Source organism: Babylonia areolata, chromosome 33 (assembly GCF_041734735.1).
Source record: "Babylonia areolata isolate BAREFJ2019XMU chromosome 33, ASM4173473v1, whole genome shotgun sequence".
NCBI lineage: Eukaryota > Metazoa > Mollusca > Gastropoda > Neogastropoda > Buccinidae > Babylonia > Babylonia areolata.
In genome coordinates, this window is record NC_134908.1 from 12,208,520 (window position 1) to 12,231,396 (window position 22,877).

Below are 22,877 nucleotides of genomic sequence, written 5' to 3' on the forward strand. Positions count from 1 at the left end.
CAAATCTGTCATGTTCCATAGTTATGCTAAAAATATATTTGTCTATGCCTTGAGATTTTTTAAGAACATTTGTAATGTTGGTTTTCCTCTATTTATTCCACATGTGTATACACAGAATTTAGCTATCAATGAATTATGTTGGAAACATCAATCTGTTTTTATTCTACCATGTCCAAAAAGCACCAATGGATCATTGAAAGTAATTATATCACAATGTACACTCCTTTTCTTTCTTTTTTTTAATGTCTTACAAATTCTGTCCAAAAATGTTGTACGTGAGTACACACCCACAGACAATGTGGAACTGCATCTTTTTTATCCTTGCTGAAATTACATTTGTTACAGACTTTGTCACAAGAATATGATAATTTTCACCTGGAACCATTTCAATCTTAAATTTTAGATTTTTCTTTTGTCAAAAAGTATGTTCTTCCAAACAAGCTTGTTTTAAAAAATCAAGTCTCAATTTTTACAGGTATTTGGAAGTTCTGGTTTTCCAATTAATGCATTTTAGAAATACTTTCTTTCTCTTGCAGCTTTTATCATTACAGTATATGCTTTATTAAATCTGAATCCATTCTGGTCGTAGTTTTCCAGTACTATATAATTTCCTCTTAAAAGATTTTCACTAAGTTTACACAACCAAAGTATTTCAACACTGGGACTAAAGTATCAATTTTATCTTGAAATTCATAAATGTTCAAAAATCTTCCATTCTCTTTCACAAGATTTTTAACACAATAAATACCTTTTCTTACCCAATCTTCGAAATACGACTTTGCCATCTATCTTAAAATACATCTTTCCAAAAGGGATGAATTACACATCCTCCCAACTATTAGTATAATCGGGCCATATTCCTGTAACATTCAACTTTTGGACATTCTTTTAACAATGTATTTTTCCACTTTGGATGATATGACATAAAATGTTTTTTCAGTCATGTCAGTTTGAAAGATTTTATGAATTGCAGAATATACAGAATATTTATACTCCCATTTTGTATACTGTGCAGTGCTACTGATCTTTTAGCTCTGTCTCTCTTTTCTTTTTTTCTTTTTTTTTACAAAAGTAAAACACATTTTTTACAATTCTTGAATACAGTTATCTGGTGGATTTATAAGCATAAGTAAATTAATTTAGACAATATAATCGATTTAAGAACAGCTACTCTTCCTAAAGGTGTAATAGATCTTTTCATCCATACATTAAAAAGTTGGGTTTTTTTTTAGTTTCATTAAACTGATCAGTTACAATTAGTTCTGCCATGTTACGCAGATCATTAGTAAATTAGAACCCTAGAATTTTGAACTGTGGTGGATTCCAATTCATTTTAAAATTTGATAAAAAAAAAAAAAGATGTATCAGAAATACGTCTATTTCCCTGCCATACATTCCATGTTTTTTTTTTATAATTTAATATGAGTCCAGAAATTGATTTGAATTCCTCTAGTTCCTGAACTCACTTTGAACGATGGAACGCTATAGCGTTCCTGACATCCGGAACACTATAGCGGTTTTGACAATTGAAATTTTTTTCCACATTTTCCTCATGGGGTAGCATAAAAATCACAGATACACCGGCCACTGCGAACATCAAGGGTCGAATAGAAAGTTTATACGTGAGGTTCTGTAACAATACACTCGCTGGCGAGCCATTGACCTTGGTACCCCACATGACAAGCTAATCTGCATATGTATCGAAAAAGGCATGGCAGGCGATACAAGTGGAAATTTTTGGAGCAAACTAGATCACGACAGCAGCTTTTTACTGCTGCTGAAGTGATTGAAATGCTTCAAACAAAAGGTTTTGATATCGATGAGGATAATGATGATGTTGAATAAAGTATCTGCAGTGAAGAAAGCTACCAGCAAGAAGGTACTGACAGTGACTCAGCTTCTGAGGGCTGTGAAGGGAGGGAGGGTGGTGGGCATACACACAATGTGAGGAGAGGGGTCAGTCGGTCAAGTACAGTGAGTCACATTCAGTCACTTTGTGTTCTGTATTTTTCGTGATTTTTTTTCCTAACCCTAACAAATGGGTTGTCTGCAGGGGAAAGCAAGGGAGAAAACTATTCATCCGGAGTGAGTTAAATAGTTCTTCATATGATTTTCTTTCACCTTCTAGAAAAAAAGATTTATCATCAGCAAAGTGGCTAATTCTGATTTCTATCTCTGAAATTTTAATGCCTTTTATATTCTTTATTCTCACGAATTTTGCAAGCCATTAATCCCCAGGCTGCCTACATGACAAGATAACTCGTCATCGCAAGCATGTACGCTTTGCTGCCACAATGACGAGATAACTCATCGAAATATTCTGACTTTTCCCTGGTTTGCATTCAGTTTGTTGACAAAAATACCGGTAGCTTTAGCTGGGGGAAGCTTTCTAGATTCTATTCATAGCCAGAAATACCATCTATGTCATGAGGCAGTCCTTTATTTGAACGTTTTGGTTGGGTTACTGTAGCCGTGTTTGCCTGGCTCCTTTCCTAGCTCGCTCAACAAAATGTCGGACTGACGCCATGCTCAAGACATGCGATCGTGGGGAACTAAATCAACCAAGATTACTTTCTTCAGCTGATGCTCAGAAAGAATTGAAGTGTAAATTTGAAGACAGTGATGAACATTTATAGGACTATTTGATAGAAAATAAAGGGAACAATCAAGAGAGTGGCCAAGATACGACTACCTGTGAGTGATGCTGGCTGTACAGCTGTAGCAGACGACAGAAAGTGACCGAATTATTAGCAGGACCCAGTGTGAGTGATTTCTTGGCACTCAGCCAGCGCTGTCTGATGAGAACTGGATAAAGTGATCGTGTGAGAGGGGTGAAGAGGAGAGGGGTGGAGACTGAGGGGGCATGGCCTCACATCCATATTATCACTTGGAGAATTCACATATGCATTGTGTATCTATCTCTTTTAAAAAAAACAACAACATTTATTGTGGTTGTTCTAGTATGATTTTGTGTGTGCAGATCTCCATTTGTCCAGAAAATATATTTTAGCGCAAATTACCTAATGTTTGTAATGAACAAGTTGAGCATTTGACAAAAAACAAAACACTGATTTCAAAACAGCAGCATGTCACTAAAAATATATAAAATGGGAAAACATATGTGTTTTGTATTCTTTATTCATTTGCCTTTCAAAAAATATACACTTCTATGGGTCTTTCTCCAATAACAAAGAGCACAGAATTTATTGAAAATTTATACCCTGGCAAATAGATTTCACTTAAATCTTATTTACCTGGCAGCGAAAGGGTTAATTCTGTGCACAAAATAAATTAATAGGATGAGAGTGGGTCTCCTTGTCTACATCCTTGTTCAATTCCGATACCTGTAGGTGCTTTACAATTAACTAATATTGAGGATTTTATATTGGTGTATAACACTTCTACCCGTCCATATATATCATCACCAAATCCAAAGTGTTTAAAAACTTTATACACCTATTTCATTAATTGAATTGATAGCCTTTTCAAAATCTAAAACAAATATTCCTGGGAGATTTTTTCCTTAAAATAATATATTGTATTGAATAGAAGCCTTAAATTATCTCCAAAATATCTCCTGGCAACAAAACCCATTCCATCTTCATTAACAAGTTTATTTACGACTGTTTTAATTTTATTTCCAATACAACTAGAGCCTATTCTATAAATTAACTATGATATGAAGACAGCACTTTTTAAGGTATTCTCTGGGTTCATCTATTTTGGTAGGCAAATTATGATACCTTCTCTCTGTGTAACTGTCATCACTTTTTTCTCAAACCTTTCATTTGGAGACAATGCAACAAAACCGCCTAGCTGTTTCCAGAAAAATTTTAAGAAGTCAACGGGGCTTTTTAATATCATTATACCTTCTGTTAAGCTGTCTTCTGTCTCTGTTAGTTTAGGCAAACTATTATTATTAACATACTTTTCTAACTTAAATGTCTTCTCACTCCCCATATAAAATTTTATAATACTTTTTCATTTCTTGCACGATGTCATCTATCTACTCTACCATTCTTATAAACAAGTTTAAACATTTGTTTGCAAACACAATGCCTCCTTTCAAGGTTACAAAAATATTTTGATACTTTGTGACTCACTTGTGTAAACAAAGTGAGTCTATGTAATAACTCTGTGTTCGGTTGTGTGTGTGTGTGTGTGTGTGTGTGTGTGTTTGTCCGTGGTAAACTTTAACACTGTCATTTTCTCTGGAAATACTTAGCTGATACCAAATTTAGCACAACAATAGCAAATGATCAGTTCTTTCCAAACATTCTATCATAATGACATTGCATCCCTGGGAAGGGCACAAAATAAATTTAAATATTTTCACCAAAAAATTACTGTTACATTTTTCTTTGTTTTAAAAGGTCCAGCAGTCACCATTTTTTCATCCAAAAATTTACATTTTAAAACACAACTTAAGGCATAAAAAGGCTTTCGTGTTTTATACTAAGTGGGAAGGTCTTACACTATTTACATTCGAGAATGATGCTAACTACATCGACGTGTTTACTGCATTCGAATATTTTACAGATGTTACTACATTAACTATAATAAACATAACAGGAATTGTACTTGATAGACCCCACACGAATCGACGTAGGCGGGCATATTGGATTACAGTATGCTGCATTCACTCTATAATTCACGAAAATGTGTAATTGCCAAGATGCGAAGAAGGCAGCTGAGTTTTTATTGAGAGAGAGATTTGCGCACAGGCCTAAAAATATCACTGCATAAATGTCCCCAACAAGCATACAAATACACTAAATTGATTTTCCAAGCACAATTTCAGTTACATCATTTTGCATTCTGCATTCACAAAGGAAGACAACTTTGACCTTTGCCAACTTGCATCTATTTATAGTAGTCCCAGCATGGAAGTCTGTAAAACACGCAATACCTAGCTTTGAAAGATGTATAAAGAGGAGGTTGTATTATACTCCATGTTTGGTGTTACATATACTTACCATGTCAAACTGATGCAAACTAGGCCTATCGGTTTGCTCTGCTTGGCCAAATTTTGCGTGGCTAACAGTGAAAAGACGAGCCGTCTTGCCCAGTCCGCTCTTAGCCAATCAAACGCCTCTAAAAGCTATAAGCGCTGAATCATTCCGTGGCTATCGAAGAAAATGCCCCATGAGAACCACGGCGGAAACGCAGGGACGGACAGGCGGGCATTCGAGTTTGACATGGTAAGTATATGTAACACCAAACATGGAGTATAATACAAACTCCTCCTTTTGGTGTCATATACTGTACCATGTCAAACTGATGCAGAATTTAAAGCAAATGGAGGAGGGCAATGCCTACTGGTTCGTATGGGGAGCCCTTGTAACCGAGACAGCAGTGTTAGCCGCGACAAAGGAAATCCCCTTGGCACCGTCAGCCCTGGTCATACGGAAATCCCTGAGGTAGAAGTTGATGAAGGGATTCTCAGACCGCCAGAAGGCTGCCTCCAAGACATGCTGCAGTGCTGGAAAGCAGCCGAAGTAGCTATGGCCCGCACTTTGTGAGCTCTGGGATGAAGACAGCTGATATCCCTGTGTGCATGAGAGTAGGCTCTACGAATGACTTGGGAAACCCAGCGGGAAATGGTGCCTGCAGCGATGTCTTTCTTGTAATTCTCATTGATGGAGATGAGAAGACGCCTCTGAGACGAAAGCCTATGGCGAGACCTATCCCAATAGTATTTGAGACACCGAACAGGGCAGAGATGCCTATCCTCATCATCTTGGGCCAGAATATCAGACAAAGGTCTGACCCTCAGAGAGGGGGAAGGGACCTCAGGGTCTTGGTTCTTAGCCAGAAACTCTGGAAGGAAACGAAGAGTGATGGAACCATCTCTGTGGAAGGCCAGATCTGGTGGCATTCCACTAAGACCATGAATCTCGCTTCTACGACGGCCTGTGGCCAGCAACAGAAGGAAAGTGGTCTTGAGGGTGATCAAGTCAAAAGGAATAGTCCCCAATGGCTCGAAGGGCTGTTTTCAAATGAAATCCAGCACCAGGAACAAGTCCCAGAGGGCCACTCTTCTGGGGTTTCTAGCTTCCTTCAGAGAGGCATCCCTAGCCACCTCTCTGAGCAGGAAATCCGCTTCAAAGGCGGGACCACCTAGCTGTTTGATTGTGGTACAGATGGCAGACCTGTACCCTCGCACATAACTAGCAGACAGGTTGAGAACTGAGGAGCAGTGAGCCAGAAAGTTGGCCAGCTGCATGCTCGTGGGGTTAGTAGGGGGAATGTCCTGAGCTGTACACCACCGCAACCATTTCTTCCAGAGAAAGTCATACAAAGTATCCATTCCCTCCCTCCTTGCTTTGGTGACTATGGAGAGGAGGTCACAGGAGGCACCCCCCTGGGTCAGCGCGGCCGACACCGAGGCCGACCGAGGGGTTGAAGACTTCAATGGTGATGCTGACAGTTCCGACCGCACAGCAGCCATGCATGCAGGTGGAGCAGTTGAGGATTGGAATGAGGGATGCCCGAACGAGGCTGCCTCAGCAGATGAGATTGGGTTTTGAGTACCAGGGGTGGAACATGTGTCAGGGACTGAAGGTTCGGAAACCAGGGCTGGGCTGGCCATTTCGGCGCAATGAGGATCAGCTGTGGGCGATCCAATCTGGCTTTCCATATCACCTTGGACAGAATTGGAAAGGGAGGAAACGCGTAGGCAATCAGACTGCTCCAGTCTAGAGAGAGGATCCACTGCCCACGCTTCTGGGTCGGCGACCGGAGAGACATAAGTGGGAAGTCTCTTGTTGAACTTTGTGGCAAAAAGGTACACCATCGGCCGAAACCACCGTTCCCACACCCCCTGAAGGGTGTCCTTGTCCAGGGTCCACTCTGTGTGGATGACACTCTTGGACCTGCTGAGAGCATCTGCCAAGATGTTGGCTTTTCCTGCTATGTGTCTCGCTGAAAGTGCAATGCCCTTGCTGTGGCACCAACGGAGGAGAGCCTCGGTCCGCAGGGAGAGGTCTGCCGAGTACGCTCCCCCCCCCTTTGTTCACGTAACATGCAACCGTCGTATTGTCTATGAACAAGCGGATGGTCTTGCCAGTGGCCTCCCCCATGAAGTGCAGGAGAGCCCTGCGAACTGCCTCCAGTTCCAGAACTCTGATGTGGCATAGGCGCTCCTCCGGGGACCAAGTCCCTGCTGCATGGAGTGAGTCCATGTGGGCTCCCCAGCCCAGGGAGAAGGCGTCTGTGAAGAGTGCCACCTGAAGAGTAGGTGGGGCTATGGGCACCCCCTGTGTCCGAAGTGCTGTTTTTTTAACAGTAACATAATCTTTAATGTACCATTTTCCATATCATTCAGAAACCAACTAAAAATATACTATGCAACTCCTTGCAGACAGTGGTGTTTCGAGGTACTGAAGCAGGGTTCCCAGGTGGTGGGCATGAAGCCAAAAAAGGACCTTTAAAGGACTTTATAAGGACCTCAAATCAGTTTAAAAGGACCTTTGCCGACATGACTTTACAGTACACCCCAATCTATTTGACATGCAGAACAGCAGACACTTACCTCTCATAAACAGAAGAACAGCTAATCCCATTTGACTGTCGTATTTAGTCTTTGCAATTCATGTCACTGTAGGCTAGGCCTAAGCAAAGCAGCAGTAGCAGGCGTGACTCACAGCCACTGTACCACGCTTCGCGTCTGCCACCGAGCAGAAAGCGCACTACTGTTAGGGCCTAGGCCTATAGGCTGTATCCTCCTACAGTAAGTACTGAGTTTCAGACGATCGTGTTGGCATCTTTCAACGCGCTTTGCAACTTGCGGTTTTGGTGTCGAAGGTGTTTCAGTTTCGTTCTCAAGTCTCTTTCTCTTCATAAAACAGGACTTAACAGTACCTTTCAAAAATTAAAAGGACCTCCTGATGAGTTAAAAGGACCAACTTGCTGAATCAAAGCACTTAAAAGGCCTTTTGACCAAAATCCAATTCCTAAGGACTTAAAAGGACTTGAAAGGACCCTACGAACCTTGTGAAGGGTCCATTGGTTGCTCACTGTCTGTCTAAAAATATCTGTTGCAGTATAGTCCATTCAGTTGACACGAAAGGGGCGGCAGGTTGGTATAATGAACATGCAAGTGGTCGTACCATGGCTGACTGACTTCACAAAGTAACCCATATAAAATTAAATGGAACAGTTCTGAAAGTGCAGAATATCGCATATTTTTGGTTTGGGGATTCCCATTGTTTTTTTCACAGTTCTGAAAGAAATAGTGTGTAACAACTCCATTGTTTATTTACTCTTACAAGACGGTAGAAATAGTTTGCTGGTATTGTGGGCATTTGAGGCAAGGTGTAGCTTCGGCAGTTAGTTTGATGCAGCATCTTTCTTACTCAGGCCAGTAAAATCCTCGATGTTTAACTTCAAACATCTCATCCAATGACTGACCTTGTGGATGAATAAGCGACCTCTTATTCAGTGTTACCAGTGGGCTTGTCAACATATATTGATCCAAATAACATCTGCTTTTTGTCAAGATTGAATATTTGTAGAATTGAAAACTGCATGCTTGAAACGGAACAATTCCATCTGAAGCTGCCCATGTTCCCAGTATTTCACTTTTTTTTTTAATTTTTTTATTCAAATACACATATAGATCTAGATCAAAATATGTGTGTGTGTGTGTGTGTGTGTGTTTGCCAGATTATCCATTTCTTTTCTTTTTTTTTTCTTTCATCTTCATTCCTTTGTTGGATTAAGTGCATATCACAAGTGAGTCTTGAAGGCCTTGCCTCTCTTGTTCTCCTTCTGCTGCCCATCTAGCTTTATTTCTTATTAATATTCTTTGTATATTTGTTTTTCTAAGTGTAATCAAACTATCCTTCTTCTCTTGTATTTACTGAAAATCCTCCTCTAATTTACAACTTTTAATTTCCAAGTGTGTAATTTCTTATTCGAGTTGTTTTTCTACTTGTGTGTCCTTTTTCTTTCTAGAACTATATTCAACTGATTTTTTCAAATTTCTATTATCTAACTGTCTAAGAATAACTGGTCCGATGTGATAAGTTGTGAATTTTCTGTGGGAATATAACATATTTCTAATTTGTTGTATACTAGTGCAGTGTGTTGCTCTTTTATACTGTTGATTTATCATTTATAGTATCTACATATTCTTTATATTTTAAAAGTGATGAGTTGAATTTCCAAAAATTCCTTGATTTAATATCGCTTCTAAACTAGAACTGCACTGAAATGTATGAGTGACCACTTCTATAACCAATCAAAATATCTACATAGTTTATGTTGGACAACACATTTTTTTAAATTTTTAATCAAGCAAATGTCTACTCTGGCTTGCTGTGGTGGGTTTGATCTTCTCCATGTAAACCTTAATGTTTCTGTATTTATTTCATTTCATACATCTGCCAGTTCTACTTCACCTGTCAATTCAATAACTTTTTCTTGTGGTTTAGGATAATTGTTTGTAATACTGTATTCTAATGGAGGGGTTAAAACTAGGTTCCAATGTCCTCCAATAAATATTGTTTCTGCTTCAGATCGTTTAATTTGATTTCATAATTCTTAATGAAACTGAGGATTATCACTGTTGGACCATAAATATTAACCAATGTGATGCCTCTTTCCATAGTATGAATTTAGTAAATCCAACAGTTTCCATGAACATCCTTAATTACATTTTTTACTTTAAAACCAACTATTGTTAAATGAAATCTCCACACCTCTTGACTGTGATGTATTTGAGGCAAACAAGCATTCATACCCACATTCAGCTCATACATTTCTCTTGTTTACTTATAAAACGGCTATCTTGCAAAAAATCAAAATTGAAAGACATTACATCTTTTTTGAAAATCACCTGGGTTGATTGAAAGGTTAGACATTAATATCTTCCCCTCTGCTTGTGATCTGATGAACCCTGTCTGTTTTTAAAAATCAAATAGAAAAATAAACAGAAAACAAAATGCTTACCTAACCTACAAAATGTTACCATTGTCTCCACATACCAACTACCTCAGCCACCCACCCACCCCCAGAAGAACAAGGTTAAAGAATCCAAAATACCTAATAAAAAATATTAAAAATCAAAGAAACAACAAACAAAAAAACCCCCAGAAAACCTAAACTGTGGTCTTTAAATGACTAGTGCAGAAGCTGACACACAACACAGTGTTGACAAGTTCTCTGATGCCTGTGACAACTTCGGTCCCACCATCAGTATCAGAAAACCAAGGTAATGCATCAGCCAGCTCCAGGAAGACCCTACATTGAACCCAACACCACCATCAAGGGTCAATGACAGAGCAGGTGATAGGTTCACCTATCTTGGCAGCACACTGTCCAGAAATGCCACCATCGATGAAGAGGTGAACTCAAGGATCGCGAAAGCCAGCACCACTTTCAGCTGACTGCACAACAATGTGTGGAATAGAAGAGGCATCAGCCTTGCAACTAAACCGAAAGTGTACAGGGCTATTGTACACCCTACACTGCTGTATGCCTGTGAGACCTGGACAGTTTACCAGTGCCATGCCAGGAAACTGAACCACTTCCATACAACTTGCCTCAGGAAGCTCCATGTGATCAAATGGCAAGACAGGGTCCCAGACACCAAGGTCCTCCCCCGTTCAGGTCTGCCTAGCATTCACACCACCCTCATACCGTCACAGCTTCAATGGGCAGTACATGTAGCTCGCATGCCAGACCATCAGCTGCCAAAAAAACCTCTTCTATGGTGAGGTAAAATATGGCAAGTGCTCCCATGGAGGCCAGAAAAAGCGTTTCATGGACACACTGACGTCATCCCTGAAGGCCTTCAACATCAACCCAGACACATGGAAGCATGCAGCTGCGGACATGTCTGCATGGTGCTCTGCCATTTTAAAGGTGCCTTGACCTGTGAAGCCACCAGGATGGCTGTTGTTGAGCAGTGGAGACCGGTGCTGAAAGCCTGAGCCTTGGAGTGTGTGGAGGAGGGGGTAGAGGAGGTGCAAGGTAATGTGTGTGTGTGTGTGTGTGTGTGTTGGAGCTCATGTACGTTTATATGTATTTGACTGTGCTTTCATATGTGCTTGTACAAGTAAGTGTTCATCTCTGTGAGTGTGTGAGTGTGTGTGTGTGTGTGTGTGTGTGTGTGTGCCGTGGAAGCCGCGATACGTAGACTAGAAATGAGTGTGTGGAGAAGGGGGGTAGAGGAGGTGCAAGGTAATGTGTGTGTGTGTGTGTGTGTGTGTGTGTGTGTGTGTGTGTTGGAGCTCATGTACGTTTGTATGTATTTGACTGTGCTTTCATATCTGTGAAACTGCATGTTTGGTGCATTTCTGTTATGCATGTGTGGGTGTATGTGTGAATGTGTGTCTTCATGTTTTACATTTATCCGCTTATTTATCACCATTGTTGTCTTATTATTATTATTTATGCTTTATTATTATCATTTTATTAGTATTACTAATATTATTACTACTACCTTTTTCTATATTGTAATTATTATTTATTTATTTATTTATGCAAGCTTATCTATTATTTATTCCCCCGTTTTTTGTTGTTTTTTGTTTTGTTTTTTGTGTTTCTTTTTCTCAAGGCCTGACTAAGCGCGTTGGGTTACGCTGCTGGTCAGGCATCTGCTTGGCAGATGTGGTGTAGCGTATATGCATTTGTCCGAACGCAGTGACGCCTCCTTGAGCTACTGATACTGATACTGATACTGAGCCTTGGAACCCCCAACTGCCGCAACTATCCCCTGTCCACACTGCCAGAGAACCTTCAAGGCGCAAATTGAACTAACCAGCCATCTGCACACACATCGACCCCAACAACCCCAGGATGACTAAGATGGTCCTCATCGTGCTGACAGACATAAAACAGTGCGGTCAGGAGCATCATCCAAGATAGTGGAGAGATGGTCTAGAGGTAACGCGTCCGCCTAGGAAGTGAGAGAATCTGAGCGCGCTTGTTCGAATCACAGCTCAGCCGCCGTTATTTTCTCCCCCTCCACTAGACCTTCAGTGGTGGTCTGGACACTAGTCATTCGGATGAGATGATAAACTGAGGTCCCATGTGCAGCATGCACTCAGCACACCTAAAAGAACTCACGGCAACAAAAGGACTGTTCCTGGCAAAATTCTGTAGAAAAATCCACTTTGATAGAAAAAACAAATAAAACTGCACGCAGGGAAAAAAAAGAAAAAAAAAAGGGTGGCGCTGTAGTGTAGCAATGTGCTCTCCCTGGGGAGAGCAGCCCGACTTTCACGCTGAGAAATCTGTTGTGACAAAAAGAGAAATACAATATAATACAATACATATAACTTATTTCCTGACAAGGTTGGAAACTCTCTGAAGAGACTTTCTCCTCCTATGTAATATGAATGTTTTCACAGTGACAATAAAAGAACTTCCTGATACTTTTGATGTCCATACAATCTTTTTTTTAAAATTTTACCTCTATCTGAGTCTCACAAATGCCCCTCTGGGCTGCCAGGACTGCTTAGTCACACTGGAAATTCTGCACTGGTAACTGTTCCTTTTCTACTGTTCTTTTGTTCATACAGATCATACACACCTCTCTTTTTTAAAATCTCCAATCAATTCTTGTTTACATATTTCAAACCCTTTTTTCTGTGTTACGGTACATTTCTTAAACTAGGTAATCTAATCTCTCTTACATATTCAGTTTGCTGGACAGCTGCCTATAATTGAAAAAACCCCATAAAATTAGTCATTAGAATCAAGAATAAAATTGGATTTTACAACTACAAGGAAGCAGCAAAAAAACACACAAAAAAACAAAACAAAACAAAAAAACCCTACAAGGAAGCATTAACATAAATGTTCTGCCCATCTTTACCTTTGTAACCTGCATTATCATCCTCATCAGAACCAGAACTGGAAACATGAAAATAGATTTGTATTAACATGATGTCACAATGTCAAAATGAGAAAGTGGAATAGGAGATGTACGAAAGATTCATTTTCTTTTTTGACAGTATGCAAAGATTCTAGTTTGCAATAAATAAATAAAAAGTATAGTTACCTGTATTATGAAGAAAAACTTCACAATAAACCTGCAACAAAAAAGAAACCATAAGGTTACTGAATCATTTTGGGAAGGGCATCAAAACAAAGTTTCACTTGCATCAAACACAACTGTTTTATCTGAAAAACACTGACCATTTCAAATTCGTTTACTAACCTCTTCATCACCTGTTATTATTTTGGCGTGTGCTTCCTATTTGCCAGTTATTTTTTGGTTGCGGAGGGTAATAATTAAAATACAAATTTTAGCATGCAAACAACTGCAAGAAGTATATATGTAACATCTACTTTTCTGAAAGGAAAATGAACAAACTGTCAATTACTGATAGCTTGAAATTTATTTAAAACACTGGTTAGCAAAGAGTAAACCTTAAATGTGAGATAAACAAGTTTCACACACTTTCTGAATATTATAGATCATTAGTAAAATCAGCTGAAATAACAAAGAAAATACATGAAAACTAAAACCAAATGTCTCACTATACCTTAGGAACACACAGTCAAGATTTATAATCAGAGATGTGAGAGGGAATAAAACAGAAATGTGCACCAAAGCACCCCCCCTCCCACACACACACACACACACACACACACACGAAGGGAAGGTCACCTGAGGCATGATGTGATGTCATGCACAACAACCATGCAAAAAGCGAGAAAGTGAAATGAACCGACATCCAAATGAGAGACAAGAGGTCGTATGCATGTATGAACAAAACCTAAAATTTCCTGCATGCAATGTGGATCAATCATCTAAACTACATAATTCTTACTGCAGCTATGAAGTGTATTACCAGGTCATTGGCTAATTTCAGCATACAAAAACACTGATGCCAAGTGCTACAGTTTTTGTTGCCTAAAATGACCAGCAGGCTTAGGGCAAGACAGGAATGGTGATCTTGGTGTCTTGGTGTGTGTGTGTGTGTGTGTGAATCAGAATCAGAATCAATTTTATTGTCAATTAAACCTGAACAAGGTTTATAAGACACGCATGCACACACATGTGTGCGTCAGTGCGTGCACCTCTGTGTGTGTGTGTGTGTGTGTGTGTGTGTGTGTATGTGTGTATGTGTGTGCTGTTCATGATGCAAGAATGGCGATTGTTTCTTTGTGGTTGATTCTTTTTCTTGATGATTGTTGCTTCTTTTTTTGTAACATGTTATTTGTGGAGCGCCTTGAGTGACTGATTGTTATTTGATTTTTCTTGATTAAGCACCTTGAGCCTCTGTGAGGGAACAGCACTATAGAAAAGCACTTCATTATTATTATCATTATTAACAAAATTTATGTACAATGCCTACTTTTCTCAATTCACACTTACACGCGGTAGTGACATCCAACTGACAGATGCTTTTTCTTTTTCAATATGGAAAAGCGTATTTATATGTTTCTGCGAAGCTCTCACATCCCAGTATAATCAGAACTTCTTGTATTCTACACATTTTCAACCCATCATTCACTCACAGTTTCTTTGAAATTACAATGGAAAAGTAGTCAGTTTTAGTTTGGGTCTTTTTTTTTTTAAAGAGAAATATTTCATACACACACACGTCTTTCACATGCCAAGCCTGCCTATACCACGCCCACTCACTTCATGCTTGCTTTCAGACAATATCAAAGAGATCAACAGTAACCCAGCTGACACAAATTGGAGGGTGACAGCGTTAATAAAAACTGTGTGTTGATCAAAGTGTGATCAAATGAAACAACAGGAAGTGTTCACCAGAAATTAACGAAGTTTATGACATGCACAAACAAGAAGATGCTAAGCAGCGAGGAGTGGTAACGTTAAACAAACTACAAGGTTTCGGAAATCAAATGAGTTTGCCATCAAAACCTGACAAGTTATATGACAACGTTTCGCACATATAGGCATTACGGAGAAAAGACTTAAGAGGTCTTGCCAGTCACCAGCAATATTATTTCTAAGAAAGACTGTGTTTCTAGCTTGTGACACATGATGGACAAAAAATCAAAGATTGGATTGGTGGAAAAACATGATTTGGACCAATATTTGAGTTATGAGGTTTCAGAACTACAACAGCAATACTGCAGGGCACATAATATGGATGAATCTTTCATGCACCAGCAATAGATCCAAGATCTTAACTTATACTATCTGCAGTCATGAAGTGTACTGCTGCTGACATAATTTCAGAACAAAACAGCACTAACGTCAAACGCTTCAGAGGTTTTTGTTGTGTGTGTGCGGCTGTGATTGTGCGTCTGTGTTTGTGTGTGTACATCTGTGTGTGTGTGTGTGTGTGTGTGTGTGTGAGAGAGAGAGAGTGAGTGAGTGTGTGTGTGTGTGTGTGTGTGTGTGTGTGTGTGTGTGTGTGTGTGTGTGCGCCATTTGTTTTCCTCAGTGGAGAATACAGACTGGAGCTATTCCATTTTCCAGATTCAGATCCATGTGTGCAATGTGAAGAAAAGTATGGCGCTGAGTGGCACTTTCAAATGGGTTCTCCCTAGCATACAGTTTGCTGCATTTTGAATTAAGTTAGAATCCAAATCGTGTGGGAATACAGATTGATGAGCAAGTCCAAACATCACTGGAAAATGTTATGAACCTGTCCCACAAACATACACCCCTTGATTTTCTCAATGGATTTACACAAACCTCTGGATCAACCCCTGGGGTCTCAGATTTACATATTTCCTTAAATTTACAAAAAATTGCATCTCTGATATGTACATCCTTGACACTCAAGAAGTTAATTGTAATACTTTTCCATTGATAACTTATCTGTTCCCAGATCACTGTGTAATGTTTATCTTTTTTTATCTTTTTTTTCTCAAGGCCTGACCAAGTGCATTGGGTTACGCTGCTGGTCAGGCATCTGCTTGGCAGATGTGGTGTAGTGTATATGGATCTGTCCGAACGCAGCGACACCTCTTTGACCTACTGATACTGATATCATGTTCAAGCTTTCATAAAATGTGAGTTTACATTTTTTTAATTTTAATATTTTCTTCATTTCACTCTTTGCTTGTCTTCAATATTTTCCATGATTCAGATGCACTCATTATAACATTAACATACAACTGGTCTTCAATTCTATATCTTTCAACTGTCAGCTGTATTGGATGGAGGGGGTGGACGGTGAGGGGTGGGGGTGGGGGGCGGGAGGTAAAGGTAGAGAAGTATGTATTTGCACAAACATGCATGGAAACGCTTGCGTATGTGCATGTCAGAATGGCTGAGAATTTTATATACAAAATTACCTGTAAGAGCATGAGACATAGATAGATGCATGACAAATGCAGTTCTAAAACATGTGGCAGCAATAACAGAAGACTAAGAGGTATGCATGAAAGAGAAGGAACTGATATTTACGGCAGAGTGGCGTGATCCTGGGGATAGCCTTCCCATAATTGGCTGATGCCAGTCACATAGCCTTCCTGGAACCAACAAATCTAAAATAATAATGACTTCACACACAGACATAGAAAAAGGTAAGACACTGTCAATCAGATGCTGCTTGTTTGGAACAAAGACTGCAGTATTATGGCGCTAGGTCCTTATTAATATTCATATGTCACTGCTTGTTGTTGATTTTTTTCTTTCTTAAAATCTGAAACATAGATCAAGGGATAGAGAAACTGATGGGCAAGACAGACTGAGAGACAAACAAATCAGAGAGCAATGGAGACATAAAGACAGAATCATTGAAAGACAAAGAATTTTATGAAATCTCACATCCTTGCATATATGATTGTGCACAAAAGGAAATATTAATCTGCAGAAAGCAAATCGGTGTAAAAAAAAAAAATTCAAGGACCAATCAGTCAAGGGCAGACCAAGTCAAAAATTTTGATCAGTCATTCTCTCACCTACACATGTATCCACAAACACACATACAATGGTACATACAAGAAAAACACACACACACAATGACACATACAACACACACACACACACACAAAGACATACCCTCATGATGATGTCAGCCCCCCACAGGACAGAGGCCATGTAGAAGACGACCAGCTGCCCCGACTCATTAAACTTGCTGTGCTTCACCTTTGACAGGTGCATCTTGCGGTTCATTTTCTACCAAGAAAAAAGTAATTTTTTTTTTTTATCTTCACCACCCAGAACCCATTCTGAAATGAAAGATGGTGCACCATGCTAACATTTTCCCCCCACTTCTCCAAATACTGTTACAGTCACTGAATCAGCATATTTGTCCCACCAATAAAAAGGAAAGAAAATCAGATGGACACAAGATCAACAATCAGACCCTGTCATACAGCTGCACAGTGTGGCTCATACTGAATACAGATGCTTTATCATGTCTGTTCACCCATCTACCTTCAGACAATGCAATGCAGTCTTGAACAGAAATCAGTGCCATCAGTTGGGTTCCTGAGGTTAAAAACCCTGCACTTCATGTAAGAAACATCATAATTGACATATAATGCATGTACACTAAACCCTAATGAGCACACCAAGCGAGGGATCCACATCCCAGTGGCTTAAGACAAGCCTAAAAATTAATTAAAACTTAATTACAATGACCAATTACACCACTCACACACGAATGGGATATCATAGTATTTTAGCAAGGCAGGATATGGCGTGACCAGGCCTGACCCGCACCTGTCAGCACCTTCCCGATTTCAGAGACTGGCGCTTAGCGCACTGAACTAGTTTGGTTGTTCTCATCTCCATGAGGCAGACCAGAGACCGCAATATGGCTACCATTACTGGGAAAAGTTAGATTTTTTAAACGAAGGTGTCCCTTTTTTTCTTCTTCTGCTTCTGAAGTGTGGTAATTACCAATGGGGTTTGTTATTGTGTTTAATTTTTAGATGAAAGTGTTGTATAACATTAACTGTACAGTTTACAAAATGACTGAGAAAAAAAAAGAATACATAAATCAATCAATCACTAACAAGAGAAAGAAAGAAAGAAAGAAAATAAATAAGAAATTGTTTGATTTGCTCTTAAGGAGTACAAGAAAAAATAACTTTGAATTATTTTATGGACTTAGTGGAACCTATTGACAATCCTATAGGTTGCATATTCTCTCAGGAAATATGGTTAACCCTTTCACTGCCAAACTCACATTTATGCAGCAGCTATGTAGAAGACCCATGTCACTGAAGGGTGACCAGATCATGGATCTGTTATCCATGAACCTACTGCTCTATATGTTTGTTGGTAGGATAGGTCATATTTTCTACACATCACAGGGGGGATCCCCAGCTATTCTTAGACACCATATTTTCTGTGATTTTAGCACAAGGTAATTTTGTACTCTAAACTGACTGGTGGTGAAAGGGTTAAATTGATTTGTTTATACTGGTGTGTATGGTTAGAGCATATAGCCCTGAGAAGGCATTCACAGTCGGCAGAGCTCTGAGCAATGTGAAACTGAAACAGAAAAAGTGAGCTCACCACAATTGTCTAGATTTGTTCTCAGAGACAGTCATTTCTCATCAATGCAGAAAAGTAGGTGGTAGCTGTGATCCACCACAGTCCCAGTTGATGACTGAAGAACAAGAAGTTATAGAAATCAACTGGGATCTTTGTGCGTCATGTCAAACAGCATCACAAGAAACTTTGATCTACCCAGCCAAGCAAAAATGTGCTTGTTAGGCCTATGTTACTGAAACCCTCACTGACTTTTAAAAGATTAGGACATTGCCCAACTCCTGTTTATCTGTCTTTGCTGATGAAGGAGATGGATATGAAGCAATGTTTCAAAGACATATTGCTAAGTGGCAGAAGAGGTGCAGAATGAAAGAAAGCACTGACAAACTCTAAATGGAGACTAAGAGCAAAAAAGAAAAGAATTCCTAATCCAGTTCAAATCCTGTGAAAACAAGGAAGCTTTTTGATGACATATCCCATGTGGACAAATTAATGCATTTTAATTAATGCATTTTTTGAAACAGTGATCAGGGTAAACTGCATGGAGCCCGGACTTTAGGACTTGATTACAAGGTGAGAAACTGTGCACAAAAGCTTCAGAATAGAAGTCCTTTCATTACAGTTGCTTCAGGAGACATGATAGTAGCAATAGATGTGTACCACACCAAATGCCTCATTTAACTCTATAGATGTGCTGATAAACTGTCCAATGCAAACATCATGAGAGAATGATGAAGACATGGTTGACAGTATGCCTCAGTTGTGTAAAATATACACATATGGACTGGCACAATCAGGAATCGAACAGACTGAAGTGTGTCCAACACATATCAAACATAAACTTCTCAAAGCTATTCCAGACTCCACTGCCACTTTACAAGGCAGAAAACTGTCTTTATGTTTGACAAAGACCTCGGTGACACCATCAAGAAAGCATGCAGTTATGATAAAAGAAGACTCACATCTTGCAAAAAACACTGGGCTGATAAGAACAAGTGAACTGCTGCAGTCAGATTGTTCATTCGATGGCAAATTCATCCACAGAATGTCAAAAAAATTCTGTACATTTCACCCTAAAGGCGCTCATCAGCATGATAATCAATAGGCCAGATTCTATTGAAGAATTAACCACTCCATCCCAGTCCAGCTGTTTTCAGCATATTACAGACAATTGCATCAAACAAAAAAATCATTAAAAGCAACATCACATATCCAGTGCCACAGGACAGAGACATCACACCCAATCTACTCAAGCCTTAACTCTCTCCATATGAACGGCGAAAGAGACGACGTTAACAGCGTTTCACCCCAATTACCACCATCAAAATATTGCAAGCGGAAGGCTCTTATACTGAAGAGGTGAATGTTGACAAACAATACCACAATTCTGACAACGGAAGCTAAAGGTTGGGTCATTGAGACAGCCACTGGACATCTGAGGGGTCTGTGTAGAAGAGAAGAGAGGACTGGCTGTACTGAGTTAAAATTCACTGTCAGACAAGAAAGAAAGGGCTGGTTAAAATGTTTCATAGCCTTAACCTTGGGATCACATATAGCATGTATTGTCTTATGTCAATACAGATTGCTAACAGTGTATGTCAAAAAGTTTAAACAGACGGTGTAAATGTTCCACCAAGAATAATGCTGAACATTTTCACAGTTGGAGAGGTTGGAAAATTTAAAAAAAACACAAAAAAACAAGTAAAGATGAAATAAAGTAAATAAAAAAAACAACAAACAAATAGGAAAACTTATGAAGAAATAAAACAGAAAAAAACCACATATATATCTATATATGTGTGTGTATGTATGTATGTATATATCACACACACACACACATATATATATACACACATATATTAGTGTAAGGTCAGGGGCATAGCCCTTGCTACTGGTACCAGGTAACCCAGTACTACCTGCCGCATGTTAAGTCTCCCAACGACGGACCAGGCGGAGGAGGAAACCTTTCCCAACAGCTGTGAAGGTGGAAGAGGATGACGAAAGGGCAGGGGGAGCTCCTATCCTTGGCTGGATGTCCTCCTAGGAGACGGAACTCCAAAGAAAAAACCTGCACCTGCCGAGGCCGTCCTACACATGGCAGTATCTGCACCTGTGGGACTGTGAGCGTCGGTAGGCGAGAGAGTGGGGAAGGGGCTGCACAACTCCTCTTCACTAAAAAAAAAAGTCACCTGTGCTGGTCAGGCAACCAGGCTAATATCAGAACGACGAGCTAGCCCTTCAACACCCAGCTAGCCCTGCGGCGATGGAGAAGTGGTAACGGGGACAGGCAGAGGATGCTGCAGGCAGTTCCTAGTCACGACTCTGCACGCAGGTGGCTGTGGGGTGATGGTCGTCCGCCATAGACTGGGGCAGATGCGGCGCCCATATCCTCCCACAGTGTCAGAGCAGCCCTTTTTAGGGACAGCACTGCTCTCCCCACATGGGGAAGGGGAGATAAAAGGATCCCTAAACAAAGCCTGCCTCGCCTAGTACCTAGTAGGAAACCGCACCTATTTGGACATCCAACACTTGCAGTTGAAAACAACAGAAGAAAAGAACCAGGAGTCATGCCCTGACTCTGGGTGCCTGGAATGTCTGGAATGTCTGCACCCTTTCAGACAGAGATGACAGACCAGAAAGGCGCACAGCACTCATTGCTAGAATGCTTGATCGCTACCAGGTGGACACAGCAGCCCTGAGTGAAGCCAGGTTTGCTGGTGAAACCCAGCTGGAAGAAGCTGGAGGGGGCTACACCTTCTACTGCATTGGGAAGCCTGATGGCACCCCAAGAACCTCAGGTGTGGGCTTTGCCATACAAACCAAACTTGCACGACAGCTTGACAGCCTTCCATGTGGGATAAACAATAGGCTGATGACCATGCGTCTGAAGCTGTCCAAGGATCGCTACACCACAGTCATCAGCTGCTATGCCCCGACGATGACCAACCCTGATGACATCAAAGAAGCTTCCTATGAGGAGCTCAGCTGCACCATTTCAGCGGTAGACAAAAGGGCAGGCTGATCATCCTTTGGGATTTCAATGCCCGCGTCAGCGTGGACTTCTCGTGGCCAAAAGTCCTAGGACAGCACGGCACTGGCCAGTGCAATTCCAACAGACTGCTTTTGCTCTCGCTCTGTGCGCAGCATGGACTGACTATCACCAACACCCTCTTCCAACAAGCGGACAAGTAAAAGAACACATGGATGCACCCCCGCTGCAAGCAATGGCACATGCTGGACTATGTGATTGTCCGGCAGAGGGACAGAGGTGATGTTTCCATTACACGCTGCATGAGAGGAGCAGTCTGTTGGTCGGACCATCGCCTGGTACGCAGCAAGATGAACATCAGACTTGCACGCAAGCTCCAACCAGCCAAGCAGAAACCCCCTAGGAAGCTGAACATCTGCCGCATCCCTATCACCAATGAGGTGCTGCAGCAGCAAATCCAAGCAGCTCTCCAAGAAATTCCTGCATCGATTGATGTAGAAGAGATATGGAGCACCTTTAGAGATGCTGTGTACACAACAGCAGCTGACACACTCAGCTTTGTACAGAGGAGCCACAAAGACTGGTTTGACGAGAACGACTCTGGAATCTCCATGCTCCTGAACACACTGCATATACGGCATCAGGATCACATTTCCAATAAAGACTGCAAACCAAGCAACTCGTACAGAAGAGGCTGTGTGAGATGAAGAACACCTGGTGGGAGAGAAAGTCCGAAGAGCTTCAGTCTGCTGCTGATGCTCACGACATGAAGACCTTCCATGTTGGTCTCCAAGCTGTGTATGGGCCGAGAGTCACAGGATCAATACTGACATGTTTGATCCATTCCCTGTGGTAAATGGAGTGAAGCAGGGCTGCGTCCTGGCACCCACACTGTTCTCCATTCTCTTCTCTGCCATGCTGACTGATGCCTTCCAAGACTGTGACTGGGGCATCTACATTCAGTTTCGCACAGATGGCAAACTTTTCAACTTGCAGTGACTCCACGCCAGGTCCAGAGTGTTTGAGGCACTGTTGAGAGAGTTCCTCTTCACTGATGACTGTGTGCTTGCTGTACACACCCGTGAGGACATGCAGTTCATTATGGACAGGTTCTCAACCTCCTGCAGGCGCTTTGGACTCACCATCAGCCTCAGCAAGACTGAGTCCATGTACCAACCAGCTAGCTCACAGAACGCCAGTGCCTCCCCCCACCCACCTGCAATCAAGATCGATGACACTGAGATCAAGTCAGTCAACAAGTTTTGCTACCTGGGCAGCACCCTATGCAGCAACGGAGCCCTTGATGCAGAAGTGACACTGCGCATCACCAAGGCCAGCTCCGCTTTTGGCAGACTCAACAACAGGCTGTGGAACAACAAAGGCATCAGGCTCAGCACCAAAATCAAAACCTACAGAGCTGTTGTGCTGACCACCTTGTTGTACTGCTGTGAAACATGGACGACGGATCACCATCACATTCAACAACTTGAGCAGTTT

At 40.8% G+C, this 22,877-nt stretch overlaps 1 protein-coding gene across 1 annotated transcript in view; it reads right to left on the minus strand.

Annotated features, from left to right (window-relative positions):
• Positions 1–22,877, minus strand: part of LOC143276907 (translocating chain-associated membrane protein 1-like 1) — a 69,548-nt gene that overhangs the window by 36,337 nt on the left and 10,334 nt on the right. The window contains exons 4-6 of the mRNA XM_076581570.1: positions 16,949–17,065; positions 16,352–16,416; positions 13,013–13,043 (exon numbers count right to left, since the gene is read on the minus strand). Of these exons, the coding sequence (XP_076437685.1) occupies positions 13,013–13,043; positions 16,352–16,416; positions 16,949–17,065 (213 nt within the window). The remainder of the gene's footprint in view (positions 1–13,012; positions 13,044–16,351; positions 16,417–16,948; positions 17,066–22,877) is intronic.